Here is a 19,842-nt window from a genome sequence, read left to right as displayed (position 1 = left end):
TGGGCTCAACACATACACTCAGAGGTCTTCCAGAAGGACAGCCATGGCACCATGTACCCTGCTTCTGAAAGGCCTCTCAGCATAACTGTTTTAAATTGTTTATTGGTACAATTTAGATATAATGATCATATTCCTGAAAGGGAATTTGCGCCTGAACATGATAGTGATTTCTATTTGTTTCTCCCCCAACTTCTCTCTATTATGGTATGTTTCTGGATGGCCCTCCAAAGCTTTATGTGGACATTGGAGGTGGGCTTTTCAAAGGCAGCTGAAGCTAGAGTTTGTGATTTGTTGATTGTCTAGTGCTGAGATTGGTGGCGTGAGTGTTGTGACTACCTTGGGGCCAGTAGTCTGCATACAGTATAAGAGAAGGAAGAGGTTTGCTCCTTCCTTTTTGCTCGTTAAGTTTTTTGTTTTCTGCTGCCTTGAACTGTTGCCCTCTGCCATGTGCCACTCTGCCATGGAGCCAGCTGAGTATGGACTGAAACCTCCACAAACTGTGAGCTAAATAAACCTTTTCTTCTTTCATTTTGAGCATCAGGTATTTTGTCTCAGCGATGAGAGAAAAGTAACAAACAGTACCCATGTATTTGGTACCAGAGAGGTTGGGTCATTGCTGTGACTATACCTGACCAAGTAGTTCTATCATGTAGTTCCTTTGGGAATGGCTTTGGGGAAGAATTTGGAAAGGTTCAGAGATGTCACCTGAAAAAGTAGCACTGGAATACCATAAGCTGTTCTATATGGGAGATTCTAGACAGAGTTCAGGAGACCAGAAGGCTGACAGAAATCCTGCCAGTGATGACCAGGATTGGAAGGTTTTTGCTGGGAAGGACTGCATTGGGTGCTAGACTCTAGAAAATGTGTGTTATGGCTTGGCAAAAAACTTTGTTTGCATTTTTCTCATGTCCAGAGACTTTGCCTGAGACTAAGATTAAGGGCAGCAGACTAATTAATCTGGCAAAAGAAATTTCAATGCAGTCTAATGCTGACGTGGTGGCATGGCTACTGTTGGGGGCTCTTAGGCAGATTTATGTTGAGAATGAAGAGCACAGAGCCAAGCAGAATGTTTTATAGTGCTGTGAGTTTGGCCAGAAAGGAAGGTCCAATAAAGCTGTGGACTGCAAAGAGACAGCTGAGGTGACCTCTATTGCTGAGAAGGAAAAGGAGAATAGAAAAGATGGTATCATAAGAAGGGTATCATAAGAAACAGAAAGTCCCCACCCTCTGCAGCCTCAAAACTACAAAAGTGAAAGGCTTTGCTTTAAGGAAAAAGCCACAGAACACCATGTTCCAGAATGACAGCAGCCACACCATGTTTCAGAATGGTGGCAGTGGCTGCACAAGGTTCCACAATGCTGGCAGCATAGAGAATTTGCTCCTGAGAATCAAGTTCAGCATGACCAGTGATCCAGGCACTTGACTCCTACAGTCAAGAAGAAACATTGGCCACTGCTCCAGTTGGCAGCAGACCTTGGTATCATCCACATAGCGCTGGTTTTAGGTGCATGTAGAATGCAAGAGTTCTGAGGTTAAAATGGCTTCCACTCAGATTCCAGAAGGCCTGGGAAGCCAGGCAGTGTGTTTGTGAAAGGGCAATTTGTGAAGCTGTAAGTGTAAAGTCAAAGGTGCACTGGAGAACCCAGAAATTTGGCAAAGCCAGGAACATAGAACATCTAAGGAAAGTTGCAAGGAAGGAGCAAATCAGACCTAAAAGAGAAGCCCTGAGAGCTACTACTATAGGAAGTTCTATAAGGGCAGAGCTATGCCAGCTCTTTGGAGTTCACAACTTACCAAGATTGCTTTGCATGTTCCACATGGAAATATAAGACTTAATGCTTGTCCTGCTGGAATTTGTACTTGCTTTGGTCCTATTCCTTTGCATTCCTGTTTGTACCTTTTGGAATGATAATGTTTTTAATGCTTTATCTTGTGCCACTGGATATTGGAAATGGGTAACTTTGTTTTCATTTGTACAGGGGCTCATAGCTAAGTGGAATCTTGGGGGAGACTTGGGATTTGAACTTTTTTTTTTTATCGGTACCAGGGATCGAACTCACGATCGCCTGCTTGCAATGCAGGTGCTTATGCCGCTGAGCTAAATCTCCAGCCCCAGGATTTGAACTTTTAAGCAATGCTGAAACAGACTTTGGCAACTCTTGGAGATGGACTAAATACCTTTTGCATAAAGGATGCACTTGAGTCTTTGAGGGGTTCAGAAGTGGAATTTTATGTTTTGTGTCTAGATGTCCATGCAAAACCTCTTGTACTTTTACGTGGGGCTTTTTTAGAGGTGGCTAAGTGTGTGACTGATTCATGGTGCAATGCTCAGACTAAAGGATGCTTCAATCATGAGTGGGCCAAAAAAAAAAAAAAAAAGAGTGGGTGATTCCTGTATCGGTCCACTGATTGGATTGGCAGCACGCTAACCCTTGCAGACTGGATACAATACAAAGGACAGAAAAAATATTTTCTTCCCTCCCTCCTTTGTTGCTTTTGCTGTCTCCCTTTTTTGCTGCAATGTATGGTTGTCCCTCTGTCATGAGCCACCTTGGTTGGAGCCAGCAGATTATGGACTGAAATATTTACAAACTGTGAGCTACAAGAATCTTCCTCCTTTGAGTGCCCAGTATTTTGTCTCACTATGAGAAAACTAACTAAGACACCACCTTCTTGATAACCACATATCCTGGGCATTCTGCATCACTCATAAAGCTCCAGTAACCTTGGTCTTTCATCTCCTCAAATTGCCAAGGTATCTTTCTCTTTGGGTGTCCTTCCCACAGGCTGCCTTATTTAGATGGTGTATCTCATTCCAGCCTTTTTGCATTGGTGGCTCCTTTTCTTCAGTTCGGACCACCAATGCCACTACTCAGAGAGGCCATCTTGTCATGTTCACATGGTTTTCTTTCCTCACAGCACTTGTTTTTGTTTCTTGGTCTACTTCAGGATTAAAGGAAGCTCTGTGAAAGCAAGGATCATAGCTGTTTTAGTTGCTGGCTATACCTTTGTGCCTAGCAGTGCCTCATGACATTCCTCAGTATCCACAGGCTCCACATGTGGATTCAACTGACCTTGATAAAAAATATTTGGGGAAAAAATTCATCTGTAAAACTATGTACAGTACTGTCATTATCTCCCAAATAATGCTGTATTAAAAACTATTCACAAAGCATTTACATTGTGTTTTGTATTGAAAATGCTAGAGGACTTAAAATACTATATATGGGGAATGTCCACTGCATAGGGCATATTTTATATAAAGGATCTGAGCTTCTACAGACTTCTGTATCCCCCAAGGATACAGACAACTGTATTTTGTGCTTATTCATTTGAAGTAGAACCCAAATAATGGTACTGAAACTTAAAATTCAACTCAAACCTCTGCCAAATTTGCTCTGCTTTGGGGTCCTCATCTTAATAAATAGAATCATCCTTCTTTTGTACGTACTCTGTATGAGATTGGTAAGTCCTTTTGACTTGGAAAATTACTCCCAAACTGTTAAGAGGAATGAAGTCAGGAGAGTTTTATTGGATAAAAGAATAGCTCCTGGGCTGAGGATACAACTCAGTGGTATAGCGCCTGCCTGCCAAGAACAAGGTTCTGAGTTCAATTCCTGATACAAAGAACAAAACAAACAAACAAACAAACCCAAAACTCTTGAATTTCAAGAGGGATTTCTAGGGGCTGGAGATTTAGCTCAGCGGCATAAGCACCTGCCTTGCAAGCAGGCGGTCATGAGTTTGATCACTGGTACCAATTTTAAAAAAGAAGAAAAGAGGGTTCTAGAGAGTAGGGGCTGGGCGGATCTGGGCGCCTGCATCAGCCTCCCCGTGTGTCTGGAGGACTGTGGTTATCTCAGCAAGCAGGGGAGGATCGCAGGTTCCAGAGGCACCATGGCCAGTGGTGAGTGCTCAGCGCACTCTGCCCAAATTCCAGACTGTTTGGGAACATCCAGGCTTCTGGGTGCAGTGAAGTGGAGAAGTGGGTTTAAGGCCTCTACATCCGCCTCCCCAACCCGGCTGCACTTGGAGAACTGTGGAGCTTCCAACAAGTAGGCAGGCACACGCTATCTCCTGAGCCCAGCCTGTTTGGGACTCCCGCACCTCACCATCGGTGTGCAGAGGAGGGGCTGTGCAGATCTGGGGTGCCTGCATCAGCCTCCCCATGTGTCTGGAGGACTGTGGATGTCTCGGCAAGCAGGGGAGGATCACAGGTTCCAGAGGCACCGCGGCCAGTGGTGAGTGCTCAGCACACTCTGCTCAAAGCCCAGACTGTTTGGGACCCTCCAGACTTCCGGGTGCAGTGAAGTGGAGAGGCGGGTTTGAGGAAGCTACATCTGCCTCCGCATCCCAGCTGCTCTTGGAGAGCTGTGGAGCTTCCAAAGGGCAGGTGGGCGCACAGTGTCCCTGAGGCCCAGCTTGTCTGGAACTGCAGAGTTCTGAACAGGCAGAGGAGGGCCATTGGTTCTGCAGGCCCAGAGGCTTGGGGTAACAGGGTGCCAGAGTCTCAGAGGCTGCAAACATAGAAGGGGATTTCCAATAGACCCTGAGGAAGCTTTCAAATAACACTTGAAACACAGAAATATAGGAAAATGACAAAACGAAAGACCAAATTACAACCTCAAACCTCCAGCCCATCTCAAGAAACCCTAGGAGCAATGTATATAGAAGAAAATATATGTCATTCACCTCAAATATCAGACACAATAGCTACTGAAATTAACAAGCAACTCCAGGAAGCTTTAAAGAAATTCAAACTCGAAATAATCTCCCAGGTAAAAGATAAAATGATAAAAGAAATGAAAGAGACTCTGAATATATCTAAAGAAAACACAGATAAAAAATTGGAGGAACTAAACAAAAAGATAGAATCCCTAGACGAGCAATATAAGAAACAAACAGAATACATAATGCAGATGCACAGAGATATACAGGAAATAAAAAAACTCCACTGAAAGTTGTAAAAACCGCCTTAATGAAAGTGATGATAGAATTTCAGACCTTGAAGACAGGATTGCAGCTAGTGAACAGGAAAGGAAAGATCTTTTAAAAATAACAAGGAATCAGGAAACAGCAATTCAACAACTGCAAGACGATGCAAAGAAAAATAACATAAGAATGATAGGGATTAATGAAAAAGAAGGAGACAACATAAAGGATGTCAAGAGGATATTTAGAGAAGTAATAGCTGAAAATTTCCCAAGCATGAGATCAGAAACTGACATCAGGATCAATGAAGCACATAGAACTCCATATAGTCATAACCAAAATAAAACTACGGCCAGACATATAATAATCACCATCCCAGAAATCCAACACAAGAATAGATTATTAAAAGCTGTCAGAGAGAAAAGACAGATCACTTATAAAGGAAAACCTATCAGAATCACAGCAGACTTCTCAGCACAAACAATAAAGTCAAGAAGAGCATGGAGTGAAGTATTCCAGATCCTAAAACAAAATGATTTCCAACCTAGACTGATGTATCCTGAAAAACTATCATTCAAAATTGCTGGGGAAATACGATACTTCCATGACAAAGAACAGCTGAAGAACTTCATGAACACCAAACCAACCCTGCAAAAAATACTGAAAGACAGTTTAGATACACAAAGGAAAAAACCACTAAGCAAAGCAGATAATTAAACAGAACAGAAAGATAAAGATGCAACAGCAGAGAGATAACATGTCAACAATAAACCAGCATTTAACAGTAATAACCATTAATGTAAATGGTCTCAATGCACCAATCAAAAGAAACAGACTAGCAGAATGGATCAAGAAACAAAATTCAACCATATGCTGTTTACAGGAAACCCATCTAACCCAGAAGGATACTCACAGAAAGTCAAAGGATGGAAAACAATACTTCATGCAGCAGGAATCCAAAAAAAAGGCAGGAATAGCCATTCTGTTTGCAGACAACGTGAACTTTAAACCAACAATGACCATAAAGGACAAAGAAGGTCACTTCATACTCGTAAGGGGGAAACTCCAAGAGGAAGAGATAACTATCTTAAATATATATGCACCAAACTCCAGAGCACCCAGTTATATAAAACAACTATTAACAGAAATGAAAACTCAAATTATCAGTAACACAATTGTAACAGGGGACCTCAATACGCCATTGACACCAAGGGACAGATCAACCAGACAGAAAATGAGCAAAGAAATAACAGAACTGAATCACACCTGCGAACAAATGGATTTGATAGACATATACAGAATGTTCCACCCAACAACATCAGAATACACATTCTTCTCAGCAGTACATGGATCATTCTCTAAAATAGACCATATATTAGCTCACAGAACATATTTAAACAAATGCAAAAGAGTTGAAATCACCCCTTGCATGTTATCGGATCATAGCGCTCTGAAATTAGAAATTAATGATAAAAGATACTGCAAAAATCTCGCAAACATATGGAAACTGAATAACACACTCTTGAGTAATCAGTGGGTCACAGAAGAAATTAAACAGTACCTAAAAGAAAATGAAAATGCAGATACAACTTACCGGAATTTGTGGGATGCAATGAAAGCCATCCTCAGAGGAAAATTTATTGCACTGAGTTCCCACAGCAGGAAAACAGAATGAATACAAATAAATAACTTGATGCTACACCTCAAACAGCTAGAAAAAGAAGAGCAAGTCAAGCCCAAAGCCAAAAGAAGAGAGGAAATTATAAAAATCAGAGCAGAAATCAATGCAATAGACTAAGAAAACAATCCAAAGAATCAACATATCAAAGAGTTGGTTCTTTGAAAGAATAAATAAAATCGATAAGCCCCTAGCCAACCTTACTAAAAAAAGGAAAGAAAAAGCTCAAATTCATGCAATAAGAACTGAAAACGGTGAAATCACTACAGACCCAATAGAAATACAGAAGATCATCAACACCTATTTCGAAAACCTCTACTCTCAAAGGTTTGATAACACAGAAGAAACAGACAGATTCTTAGAAACATATGAAGTACCAAAGCTAGATCAGGAGGATGTAAAACTGTTGAATAACCCAATCTCTGTTAATGAAATTGAAAATGTAATTAAGTCCTTACCTACAAAGAAGAGCCCAGGCCCAGATGAATTCACTGCAGAATTCTACAAGAAATACAAAGAAGACCTAATGCCGACACTCCTCAAACTATTCAATGAAATTGAAAGGGAAGCAATCCTTCCTAAGTCATTCCTGGAAGCAAATATTACTCTAGTACCAAAACCTGAAAAAGACCCAACTAAAAAAGAGAACTATAGACCGATCTCCCTAATGAACACAGATGCAAAAATCCTCAATAAAATATTGGCAAATTGGATGCAGCAAATCATCAAGAAGATTATACACCATGACCAAGTGGGATTCATCCCAGGAATGCAAGGATGGTTCAACATACGTAAATCAATAAATGTAATCCACCATATCAATAGAGCCAAAAATAAGAATCACATGATCATTTCTATAGATGCGGAAAAAGCCTTTGATAAGGTCCAACATTTATTCATGATAAGAACTTTACAGAAAATTGGAATAGATGGTCTTTACCTCAATATAATAAAGGCCATTTATGACAAACCAACAGCCAGCATCATACTAAATGGCCAAAAATTGAAAGCCTTTACTTTAAAATCAGGCACAAGACAAGGATGTCCTTTATCACCACTCCTATTTAATATAGTACTGGAAGTACTAGCCAGAGCAATTAGGCAAGAGAGAGAAATAAAAGGGGTAAAGATAGGAAAAGAAGAAGTTAAATTATCATTGTTTGCAGAAGACATGATGCTCTACATAGAAGACCCCCCAAACTCCATTGAAAGACTCTTAGATACAATAAATGAATTCAGTAATGTGGCTGGATACAAAATCAATACTCAGAAATCAATAGCATTCCTATACACGAACAACAAAATCACAGAGAGGGAAATAAGAGAAACCACACTCTTCACATTAGCAAGCAAAAAAATGAAATATTTAGGAATTACTCTTACAAAAGAAGTGAAAGATTTATACAGTGAAAATTATAATACACTGAAAAAAGAAATTGAAGATGATCTCAGAAAATGGAAAGACATCCCTTGCTCATGGATAGGAAGAAGAAACATTGTGAAAATGCCCATTCTTCCAAAACTGTTATACAGATTCAATGCAATCCCAATAAAAATACTGTCAACATACCTTATAGATCTAGAAAAATCACTCCTAAATTTCATCTGGAACCAGAAGAGAACTAGAATAGCAAAGGCAATTCTAAACAGCAAAGACAAAGCAGGAGGCATCACAATCCCTGACTTGAAATTATACTACAAAGCAACAGTAGTAAAATCAACATGGTATTGGAATCAAAACAGAGCCGAAGATCAATGGAATAGATTAGAAGATACAACCACAACTACAAACACACTCAACCACCTTATCTTTGATAAAGGAGCCAAGCAGGTTCACTGGAAGAACGACAGTCTCTTTAATAAATGGTGCTGGAAAAACTGGCTCTCCCATTTGCCGAAAACTAAAGCTAGACTCATGTCTATCACCATCTACTAAATTAAAATCTAAATGGGTCAAAGATCTGAATATTAAAACAGAAACACTAAATCTATTGGAAGACAAATTGGGTAGAAACCTTGAAGACATAGGAATAGGTAGAGAATTCATGAACAGGACTCAAACCACATGGGAAATACTTCCCAGAATCAATAGCTGGGACCACTTCTTATTAAAAAGTTTCTGCATGTCAAAACAAATCTCCAGCATAGTAAAAAGAAAACCCACAAACTGGGAAAAGATTTTAGTGAACTCTCCCTCAGACAAGGGACTCTTGTCTAAAACATATAAAGAATTAAAAAAACTCAGACCCCCAAAATTCAAAGATCCAATCCAAAAATGGGTATCTGAGATGAATATGCACTTCTCAGATGAAGAAATGCAAATGACAAATAAATACATGAAAAAATGTTCATCATCATTAGTCATTAGAGAAATGCAAATTAAAACCACACTGAGATACCATCTCACCCCTGAAAGAATGGCCAGGATCAAGAAAACCAACAATAACAAATGCTGGAGAGGCTGTGGGGAAAAAGGAACTCTCCTACACTTTTGGTGGGAGTGTAGACTGGTGCAGCCTTTGTGGAGGTCAGTCTGGAGATTTCTCAAAAAGCTGGGATTGGAAGTCCCATTTATTCCAGCTATTCACTTCTAGCCATATTCCCAGAAGAACTGAAAGCATCATACCACAGTGATATATGTGCACCTATGTTTATAGCAGCACAATTTGTAATTGCCAGATCTTGGAAACAACCCAAGTGTCCATCAACTGAGGAATGGATAAAAAAGTTGTGGTATTTCTATACAATGGAGTATTATTCAGCTATACAGAAGGATCACATTGAGATATTTATCAATAAATGGGCGCAGCTTGAGACCATACTCATAAGTGAAATAAATCAATCTCGCATGTATGAATACCGAATAGTTTCCCTAATGTAAGTAATGATTCAAATATATAAAAATATGTGGTAATCATGATTCCCCATTATGTGGCCTTGAAGCCATATAAAGTTTTCACTTATTAATTGGAAAGGCTTTATTCTGGGCTTCTTGATATGGAAATACTTGAAGCTATAGTATATGAAGTTTTATTCAAATATTTCAAGGAAAAAGACAGACACTATGGTAACTACTATTAAGTCGGGTTATTTGGTGGTGAACCACTAGGTTGCTGAAACAGTCATGCTTTGATCTGTATTTTTATATTGTTATGTCCTGTTTTATCTCAATCTCTGCTTTATTCATTAAAAAATTTAGTTATTTTTTTATGTTTTTTTAATTAAGGGGAAAAATTTAAAAAATTAGCAGGGTATATAATAGTAACTTTTTTGATTTCCTATTAACTTGTTTTGAAGTCCTGTAATACTCCCACTATCTTGTTTTGACTGATTAGACTCTGTTCCATTCTGTATGATAGTGTCAAGTTTGAGGGTATAGGCAACTACTTTGAAGGCAGTAAGATTCACTAAGATGCCCATTCTGGTTTGACTATTGTTTCCTTTGGAAGTCCTGTAATGTTTACAATGCTTAAGTTTTATTGGTCTTGTTCTCTACTGTTTTGTTCAACTTTATAATATATAATGAGATAGACAATTCTTTTTAAGGAAACAAGAGACATTGTTGATAACCTTGTACTCTGTTTTACATCATGTGCTATACCTATCCTTGGTTTGACTGACAGCTTTGTTTTGCCATATTTGACTTTATTCTCTCCCCCTCCGCAAAAGTAGTAAGAACTAAGGAGTAATAAAACCCAAAATGTGTAAATTTTGTTGTAAAAAAGAGAGGGAAAAAAAAGAGTTCTAAAGGATACAACAGCAAGAGTGTTTAGGGGTGTTAAATAGCTGACCATATTAATGTTTTTGGTTGGATCATTGAACACAACTGTTTGCAGTCTCACTGTTTGAGTTCCACTTTGTATGCTTTGATACTGTGATTTGAGCAACTATCTCTAAGATGATAATATGTAATCTATTAACCGGTGATTTATTACTTTTTTTTTTTTTTTGTAGTTCTGTATTACTGGTACCCTTACATTGCTTTGTTTTGTTTTGTTTTTTCTCTTTTTCCTTTTAAATAAAATTAAAAAAAAAAAAAGAAAAGAAAAGAGGGTTCTAGTGAGATGATCCCAGAGGCTCTTTGTTAAAGGGCAGTTTACAAAGTAAAATTACAATGCAGGTACAAGATAGCTCAAACTACAACTGACCTATGCAGTTACAAGTTAATACAGACCCCATACGGGGGGTGAAGCATGTACCAAGGTTATATAGTGAGCATCATTCATCACTAATGTTAGCTTATCTCTAACTTCTTTTTTTTTTTTTTTTTTTTAATCTTTTTCCTTTTTATCGGTACCGGGGATCAAACTCACGACTGCCTGCTTGGAAGGCAGGCGCTTATGCCACTGAGCTAAATCCCCCGCCCCAGCTTATCTCTAACTTCTAAAGGTGTGGCAATATGGTCCCAGATCTTCTAGTTACCCAGCTATGTATCTGAAGACCATATGGGCTCTCTGGACCAGGTGGTGCTAATTAGAATATGCTGCCATCTCAAGTTACGCTTTATCTCTAGGGAGGCTAGCAGCCATGGTCATTCCATTTGGATCCTGACCCCTGTTGCTCTTCCGATTTGCCTCCAACCTCAACCTTGATGTTCCTCACCCCTTTCTGACTGCTTATTAATTTCTAACTTAGTTGTCTGTAATACTGTCTTCAAATGGTATCTCAAAGCCAACCACTTTCCACGAACCTTGTAAAAGTTAATGGGACTCCTTGCTTATTTGCAAATAAGTCTTAAAGGGCTACCTTATCTGGCCCCCACTACCTCTTGCCATTCTTTTCTTAGTCCTTTCATTTTAGCCCCGCCAGCCTCCTTATCAGCAACTGCTGCTGCCAGTCCAACTCATAATCAGCAGCCAGAGTGACCTTTTTTACTTTAAATACACAACCTATCACTTCTTAACGTATTCCATTTTTCTTAGAATATAATCCTTGTGATAAGCTCCCAGAGTACACTTCACATATGGGGTCCTCAGTGCCTCCAGAGCTTTCCTAAGTGGTAAATTGCAGTGGGTCTCAGGGCCTTTGCATGTTAAAGGAAAGCCTTTCTTAGCATCAGAGGGTGTGTCCTCTCATCCCAACCACTTCTAGACAATACTCCGGGGTTCCTCCCTAGCTTTCTCCTGCCCTCTATTTTCCTTCAACATACATATCATTACCAGGCAGTGTGGCATAGATTTGCTTGTTTCTGTCTTGCTCTACATAATGTGAGCCTCAGAAAGGCATTTTTCTTATTTCTTTCTGAAAGGTATGCCTCACTACCAGTCCGTGTGACATATGTTTGCTTGCTTTTTTTTTTTTTTTTTTTTTTTTTGGTATCGGGGCTCAAACTCACGATTTAGTTTGTCAAGCAGGCACTTGCGCCGCTGAGCTAAACTCCCGGCCCCTTTGCTTGATTTTGTCTAGCCCTATATAACCTCCTTTTAGCGGGGTCAGCCCTCGTTGTTGTCCAGGTCGGCTAGGAACGTTCGTTGGACACAAGTCACCTCTCGCCTCAGATGGCGCCTCCGCGTCCAGCTGGAAAGCGTTCCTTCGGTTCGGTGCCCAATTCTAACCCCAGAACACAGCCGAAAATTAGTACATACTCGCAGGGACGCTAGAACCTTCTGAAACTAGCCAGAGTTTTCCCAGGATGCTCTTTGTCTTGCTTCCCTGCAAGGGGCACTTGCGCATGTGGGGCACGCGGGGTACCATGGGTAGTCCCCTTCCGGACTACGACTCCCATGGTGCTGTAGGGCGGCTGCCAGCCCGCCGGTCAGCCGCCAGGTCGCGCCGGAGCGAGAAGATGGCGGACGTGGCCGTAGGCAAGGATAAATGCGGGGAGCAGCGGCTTGTCTCGCTGCCCTTGTCCCGTATCCGGGTCATCATGAAGAGTTCCCCCGAAGTGTCCAGCATCAACCAAGAGGCGCTGGTGCTCACGGCCAAGGCCACGGTGAGGCGGCCCACACGCCGGGAGGAGCGAAACTGGGGAGGGCGTGGGCGTCCTTAACCGCCGCATCGGCCCCCGAGGGACTGTCACTCCTCTTCGGCCCTAGCACCATGGGCGGTCCCGCTGAGGTCGCGCGCCTCACTCCCGCCCCGGCGCGCACCCTAGACGCGGCTCCCGTCGTCCCCCTTGATTCCCCTGGCACGCCCATCCGCGCGCTCCCGCCGTCCCCCGCGGTTTTCCCTTGCCTCGCCCAATCTGGCCGGCGCCGCCGCTCTCCCGCGCTTCCCGCTTATCACGCCCCTTAGTGTAGCTTTCGGTGGACCGCACGACAGGCGAATTGGCTAGTGCGGCTCTCTGGCGTCATGATACTCGTAGCTGCGAAGATTTTCCTCTTTTAACTTCCTGCTAGCTTTGTAGCTCGGGACCTCCACTCCCAAGCCTTCGTCGCAAGCTGGGCATTCTTACTGCACTGGCGGAATCTGCTGGCAGTGTCTCGGCATCCTCTCATTCTTTGTCCACCAGACCTTGCTCACTGCGAGAACAACCCAACCCTTCACCGACTCCAGGGAGCTGATTTTTACATTACTTGCCCCTCTGCTGGGGCCAAATATTTCTGTTTTCTTCCTTTTTTTTTGGTGGGGGAGGAGAGGAATCTGTCTTCAGAGCACTTGCAATTACACGGTGTGTGACTGCCCTTATTTTATCTTTTTAAAATTTGGATAGACCAGTAGCGTTCTTGTTCTGAGACTTGGCCATGTTTAAGCTGCACAGTTAACTGCTTTAGCTTTCTCTGGATTGTTTTACTGCCCATAATTTAGTGTTGGGCTGTGGCTAAACGAAATTTTAGTTACAAAATGGAGTTTTGTTGTCTTGTACCATAGCCATACTGTAACGCCTGGGAAAATATAAAAGGTCTTACAAGCTTGGTTCCAGGACCCCCACTTACATTTCCTGGATGCCCTTATTTAATAAAATTGTATGGTATTTGTGTGTAACCTAGTGAGATCCACGAGTATACTTTATATCTACAAGGTGACTTGGTACAGTAATTGTGTATTTCCTGGTACAGTAATTGTGTGATCTTGGGTCATACAATTTCATTGTTAGTATTAAGGAACTTAAGAGTTAGTGCAGGCGTCCATTACTAAACAGTATGTATAAATTGAGAGGAAGAGGCTCAGTTTAATTTGTTTTGGGATACTCTGAGAATTTATAAGGGGTGATAAAAGTACATGGTAGGTTTTTTTTTTTGTACTCGAACTCACGATCTTGCGCTTGCCAGGCAGGCGCTTGTGCTATTGAGCTAAATCCCTAGCCCATGGTAGATGTTTTTAAAAGTTTAATTATAGAACTACTGCAAAGTGGTGAGAACAGTCGGATATGTTCTAAACGAGGGAGAATATTTTGAGATAGATTAATGGCAGTGTGACTTTAATACATTTTAAAAAATTTAAGTATTCATCAAATTTTTTGATCACACTGCAGAGGTCTGTTCTCAGCATGGAAGATGCTTTTCTGGTTAAAATATAGTATGTCAGTTTTCATTTTCAGGTTGTTGACTCTAGTTGTAATAGGTGTACTATCTTTAGATGAATTCAAATAGAAGATTACAAATGTGTTTCTGCAGGGACAACGATATAGCTCAGTGGCATAAGTGCCCTCCTGGCAAGTGCAAGGTCCTGAGTTTGCTTCCCAGTACCAAAATAAATAAAGTGTATTCCTGAGCCAGATACAATTTTTTTCCCTAGTGCTGAGATTAGACTTAGGCCTCACTCAAGACAGGCAAGTAGTCTACCACTGAGCTAAAGTCCTGATCTGTTCCTCCTTCCTTTCTCTGTAGAGGTTCATTGTTATGAATCATTGTTTCTGGTCACTTGTAAATACTTTACATAAGTTAGCACATCTAGACAAGGCTCTGGAAAATGTCCATCTCCCTTCCAACTTGGGTCACAGCCTTGCTTTCTCATATTTCTTGCTCCTGTAAAGTGATTTTCTGTAATTTAACTTGAGGAACTTAACATATACACTTTTTTTTATTGGTACCGAGACTCAAACTCATGACCGCGTGCTTGCAAGGCAGGAGCTTATGCTGCTGAGCTACATCCCCAGCCCCAACTATTAATGCCATATGAAAAATTAGCTCTCTGGTGAGTTTTTAAAGCACTCCTTTCACGTTACTTTTTCATTTTATTTTAGGAGCTCTTTGTTCAGTATCTAGCCACCTATTCCTACAGACATGGCAGTGGAAAAGAAAGGAAAGCACTGACTTACAGTGATTTAGCAAACACTGCAGAGGAATCAGAAACTTTTCAGTTTCTTGCAGGTATTTAATCTTTGAAACATTCTGTTTTAAAAATGCCTGGTAGGCAGGCATGATGGTGCATGCGTGTAATCCCAGCACTTAGGAGGAGATAGGAGAATTTCTGAGTTCAAGGCCAGCGTGGGCTACTTAGTGAACTCAAGGCCAGCCTTAGCTACACAGTGAGGCCTTGTCTCAAAAGAAAAAAAAAAAAAAAAAGCCTGGTAATTTGAGGTTTTCCCCTCTTGGTTTTGTACTCACTGAATTAAGATATTTGACTTTTCCTTCAGGTGTCAGTTTAACATAATGTGGTATAGGGAGGTATTTCTAGTCTCCTCTGAATATAGTTGTTGTGTTGTCCGCTTAGAGCAGTAATTGAAGTGTACAGGATGCACGAGATGTTTGGTTGGCAGGGCCCCACTGTGGAAGGGAAGTTCTGTTGGGTGGATCTACTTGAACTCCTCAAACAGAAATTAATACTTGTTCTGTGGAACAGAGCCACAGGCCAAAAAGAGCTCAAGTCTACCCCAGGGACCAGGTTGGCCTATCACAGGTTAAGCAGGGGTGCTTACAAAACTAGTGCATTGAAGCACTGTGGTTTAGAGCCAGGCGTGCTGGTGCATGCCTGTAATCTCAGCACAGGAGGCGGAGGCAGCAAGACCACCTCAAGTTTAAAGCCACTATCTTCTAAATAGCAAGACACTGTCTAAAGAAAACCAATAAATGAATGAATGAACCAACCAGCCAGTGATAGTTTGCACTCAGTAGAATGGGAGCAGGTTTATAGTATCAGGAACAATCCTAGTTACCCTGTTTCATTCAGAATCATAGCCTGGATTTTGTTGTCTTTGGAACTATTTTAGAAGTCAAAATAGGAATTAGTACTTTCTGAAATTTGTACTGCTCTATTTATAGTTTATCATACTGAATTGCTGATGTAAGCCTTATGATTTTAAGATATATTACCAAAGAAGATTTTAGCTAGTAAGTACCTGAAAATGCTTAAGGAGAAGAGGGAAGATGATGAGGCGAATGATGGTGAGGAAAGTGATGATGATGAAGCCGAGTCCTAAACCACAAAAGAATCAGCCTTCGAGGATGTGTGTGGAGAAGCAGCGTTCATCTGAAGCAAGCATGGCCCTCCCTTCACTTTGGCAGCAGCTCCAGCATACTGCCTGCTTTTCTGGCATCTCTGTACCACCCTGTGATGAGCTGCAGGGACAGTGACGCCAATGACATCCTTTGACAAGGCCCATCGCAGCTGGAGGTCCTCAGGAGCGAATCCTGCCCATGGCATCACAGCTAACCCGCGCACTGAGCTGGATGGGCAGAGACTATTGTGCATCCCTTTGGAACCTGCAGACAGACTCTGAAGAGCTTCTGAATCTTGGGCAAATTTATACGTATATTCTGAAATTATTATTTGTGAACAGCTATATATTTAGTTTTAAATATATAGTTTATAAGTAGTACATTATCTTTGAATTTTTGTATTTAAACAGTTTGACAGTTTGTTAAAAAATTTTTTACTGTAAAGATGTATACTTTCATTTTCACAATAAAATGCTTTATGGAACTAGTTGTAGGGCCCTCCATTGCTCTAGTGTCTTGCTCAGTGCTTGAGAATTTAGTGAAACTTAAAAACAGGCATTGCTATGTGGGAATGTAGCTCAGTGGTAGAGTGTGTTCTTAGCAAACACAAGGCCCTGGTGTTAATCCCCAGTACCAAAATAGCAACAACAGAAACCACTTTAATTCCCAGAGAAAAATTGCAAGGGAGATTATCAGATGAAACTCTTAAAAAAAAAAATTTACCAGCAGGAACAGTGGTGCACATATGTAATCTCAGCACTTTGAGAGGCTGAGGCAAGAAAACTGTGAATCTGAGTCCGTCTGGACAACTGGTGAGACTCTGCCAGAATAAAATGAAAAAAGTTTAAAAAAAGACCGAGGGTTCAATCTACAGTATAACCACCACCACCAAAACAAAAACAAAAAAATCTGTGCATAAACATAATTGTTCTGAAGAAAATGTTTTGTATGTTGAAGATACTTTTCATCTTTCTGTTCCTTGCTTTGAACACCTAGTAATTGTTTTTACTGTCTACAAGAAAAAAGTGTTAAGCTTTATATTTTTTTCTGCATAGAGCAAATGTTTGATTCCATATTTTCAGTATACCTATCTTTAGTTTTAAAAAGTTAAAATTTATAGTTAGGTGTGATGGCACTTGACTACACTCCTGCCACTCAGAAAGCTGAGGCAGGAGAATTACCATGAGTTGAAGACCAGATTGAACTACGTAGTTGAGACCTTGTCTTAAAAGAAAACAAAACAAAGGTTAGACTTTACATCCAGTAAAATCATACTTTTGGTCTTAAGCCCAAATTTTGACAAATAGTTTTGTATTTTTTTTAGCTAGTCTTATTTTGTTACCTAGTTTGGCCTCAAACTTGTGATATTCCTGCCTGAGTTTCCTGAGCAGCTGGGATTACAACTACCTGCCACCCTACCCAGATACAAACGTGCTCGGTAGTATAGTGAACACCCAGAGTACTCCCTTGTGCTAACTGTAGTCAGCTTCCTCCCCTAGTTCTTGGCAACCACTGATATTTTCTACATTTCATTTTTTAAAAACATATTTTAAAGTAAAACATTTAAAAATTGTCTTCTTGATGTATAGTTCTGTTTTGACAAATGCAATCACATAACCACTATGATTAAGACATCCTCTGCTGATCAACCTCATTCTTTATGCTGGCAACCAGCATTGTTCTGTCACATTTGCAAAAGTCAGCAAACTTTGTGGACTGGACTATAGGTAAACAGTTTACATTTTGGAGTGTTTTGTAGTCTTTGTTGTCAACTAGTCTGCTATTATACTACAAAAAGCAGTCATGCATAATATTTAAAGAAATAGTGCCCTGTTAGATGATTTCCAGTTTTGATGATGGTTATGTCAGCTCTATACACATTTTATAGGTTTTGGGTACACACAGGATTTCATTTCACTTGACACAGACAAGCTGTACAAGTTTACAAGCAGCTACAAATCTAGTTCCCAGAGTGGCTGTGCCATTTTGCATTCCTGCCAGCAATGTGTGTTCCAGTTGTGTTTACATTCTCTACAATACTTAGTGTTAAGTTTTGAGTTTTATATATTCTTAAACCTGTTTCAGAGACAATTTATGAACAGTTTCTCCTAGCTATGGCTCATCTTATCATACTTATAAAATGGTTTTTTCATTCAATATAACAAAAGACAGTTTATCTGAAAAAAAAAAGATGAAAAAGAACTTCCATGTGCTGGTAGGGGACATCATACTGGAAAGCTCCTTGTTATACTCTGAACTGTTTGGGTCTAAGTTCTTAATTTTGAGAAGTCTGGTGCTCAGTTTTTTTCCTTTATGATCAGATCATGCCTTTTGTGTTCTGGCTAAAAATGCATTGCTAGACCTGATCACAAAGAGCTGTTTCTGTCAGTGTCTTGGGAGGACAGGTGCTATTTCTGGGTATGACAAGCTGAAGCGTCCTTAAGCTACCACAGGCACTTCAGATCCAGTTGTTGAGGAAATACCTCTCCCTGAATTCTGCTTGAACATGTGCTTAGTCATAGGAACTCTCTCACTGGCTTCCTCGCCATCCCTACAGCCTCTGTATTCCTTTGCTCTTGCATGCTGCTATTAGATTAGCAAAATGATTTCATGAAGATTAACATCTTTCCAATCATAAGTGTTAAAAAATAACTGATGTTTGCATAAGGCACTAAAGGCTGAGCCTTTCTGTGTGTGCTGTGCATACTGAATCCTCACTACTTACATAGTAAATAATCATTTTACCAAGAAAGACAGGAAGATCAGGTTGTAAGAAACACCAAGAAAATGGTGGAAATGTATCTGAAATCTCAGACTAGACTTTTAAGTGGCTCATGGAGCTTATAAAGTGGTGTCTACACACTGTTGGGTAGATCCCCAGCTTGGTATTCAAGGTCCTTGATACTGATCTCCCTCTATATTCTAGAACTTACCTGCATCAACCTTCATCTTGTGTCATGCTCCTTATCCTATATGAAATGTAAGTGGCCATCATACCTCCACCAATCGAGGAGCTGCTCTCTAGAATCCTTTCCTGATTCATTTAACAGCATCGTGCATTGCTTTTACCTTTAGGTCTCTCCAGATTGTGCCTGCTTCGGGCCATTCAATAAATGACAGTGAATAGGAAAATAACAAGGTCAGGCCATAGTAAATATATATCTCTCTCTCTCTCTATGTATGTATATATGTATGTATGTGTTGTGCTAGGAATTGAACCCAGAGCCTCATGCATGCTAGGCTGAGGATCAGACATCTACAGACATGACCACTCCCTGGGCCTTTTTTACTTAGAGCCAGGGTCTTGCTAAATTGTCAGTTGGTGCTGGGCTCTTACAGTCCTCCTGCCTAGCCTCCCAAGTGCTGGGATTACAGCTGTGTACCACTTTCTGAGTCTTTTGATTTTGACTGGCATATCATAGGGCTTCTAGCCACATAGGTGATTCCTAGTTTTGGATACTGAATGGTGTAAGATTCTAAATACATTAAGAAATAATTACATCTTAGTATCTGTGTGGGCTGAAGTGAGCATGAAATAACTAATTTTGATTTTGTCTTTTTTTAAAGGGCTATGGAGTAACAGACCAGAGTGTTGAAAGTAATTACCTACTAATGTTGGCAATTATAGACAAATCTAGCTTGCTTTAGCAACAATATACATCCTAGAGAATTTTAGCTGCTCCTACTTCCCAGTACCAGGAACCAAACCAACTGGGACTCCACCACTGAGGTATATCCACAGAATTTTTTTTTCTTTTGAAACAGTCTTGTTGAGTTGCCTCACCTAGCTTTGGACTTGTAGTCCTCCTATCTCAGCATCCTAAATAGCTTGGATGAGAGATGTGTGCCACTACAACTAGCTCTTTTTTGGGTCTCTTAACCTAGTTAACCGTCTTTCCTTTCCTAATACCA

At 40.6% G+C, this 19,842-nt stretch overlaps 1 protein-coding gene across 1 annotated transcript; it reads left to right on the top strand.

Moving 5' to 3' along the window:
• Positions 1-12,340: 12,340 nt before the first annotated feature.
• Chrac1 (chromatin accessibility complex subunit 1) lies at positions 12,341-16,414 on the top strand. The gene is made up of 3 exons (XM_003473297.5): positions 12,341-12,542; positions 14,736-14,862; positions 15,796-16,414. The coding sequence occupies exons 1-3, from the start codon at positions 12,396-12,398 to the stop codon at positions 15,909-15,911; spliced, it is 390 nt and encodes a 129-aa protein (XP_003473345.1). The 5' UTR covers positions 12,341-12,395; the 3' UTR covers positions 15,912-16,414.
• The last annotated feature ends 3,428 nt before the right edge of the window (positions 16,415-19,842 follow it).

The sequence above is a fragment of the Cavia porcellus genome, unplaced genomic scaffold (assembly GCF_034190915.1).
Source record: "Cavia porcellus strain 051 isolate PalLab524CR breed Dunkin Hartley unplaced genomic scaffold, mCavPor4.1 scaffold_19, whole genome shotgun sequence".
Classification (NCBI taxonomy): domain Eukaryota; kingdom Metazoa; phylum Chordata; class Mammalia; order Rodentia; family Caviidae; genus Cavia; species Cavia porcellus.
The sequence above is the reverse complement of the archived record's forward strand: the minus strand, read 5'-3'. Positions and strand labels throughout refer to the sequence as shown.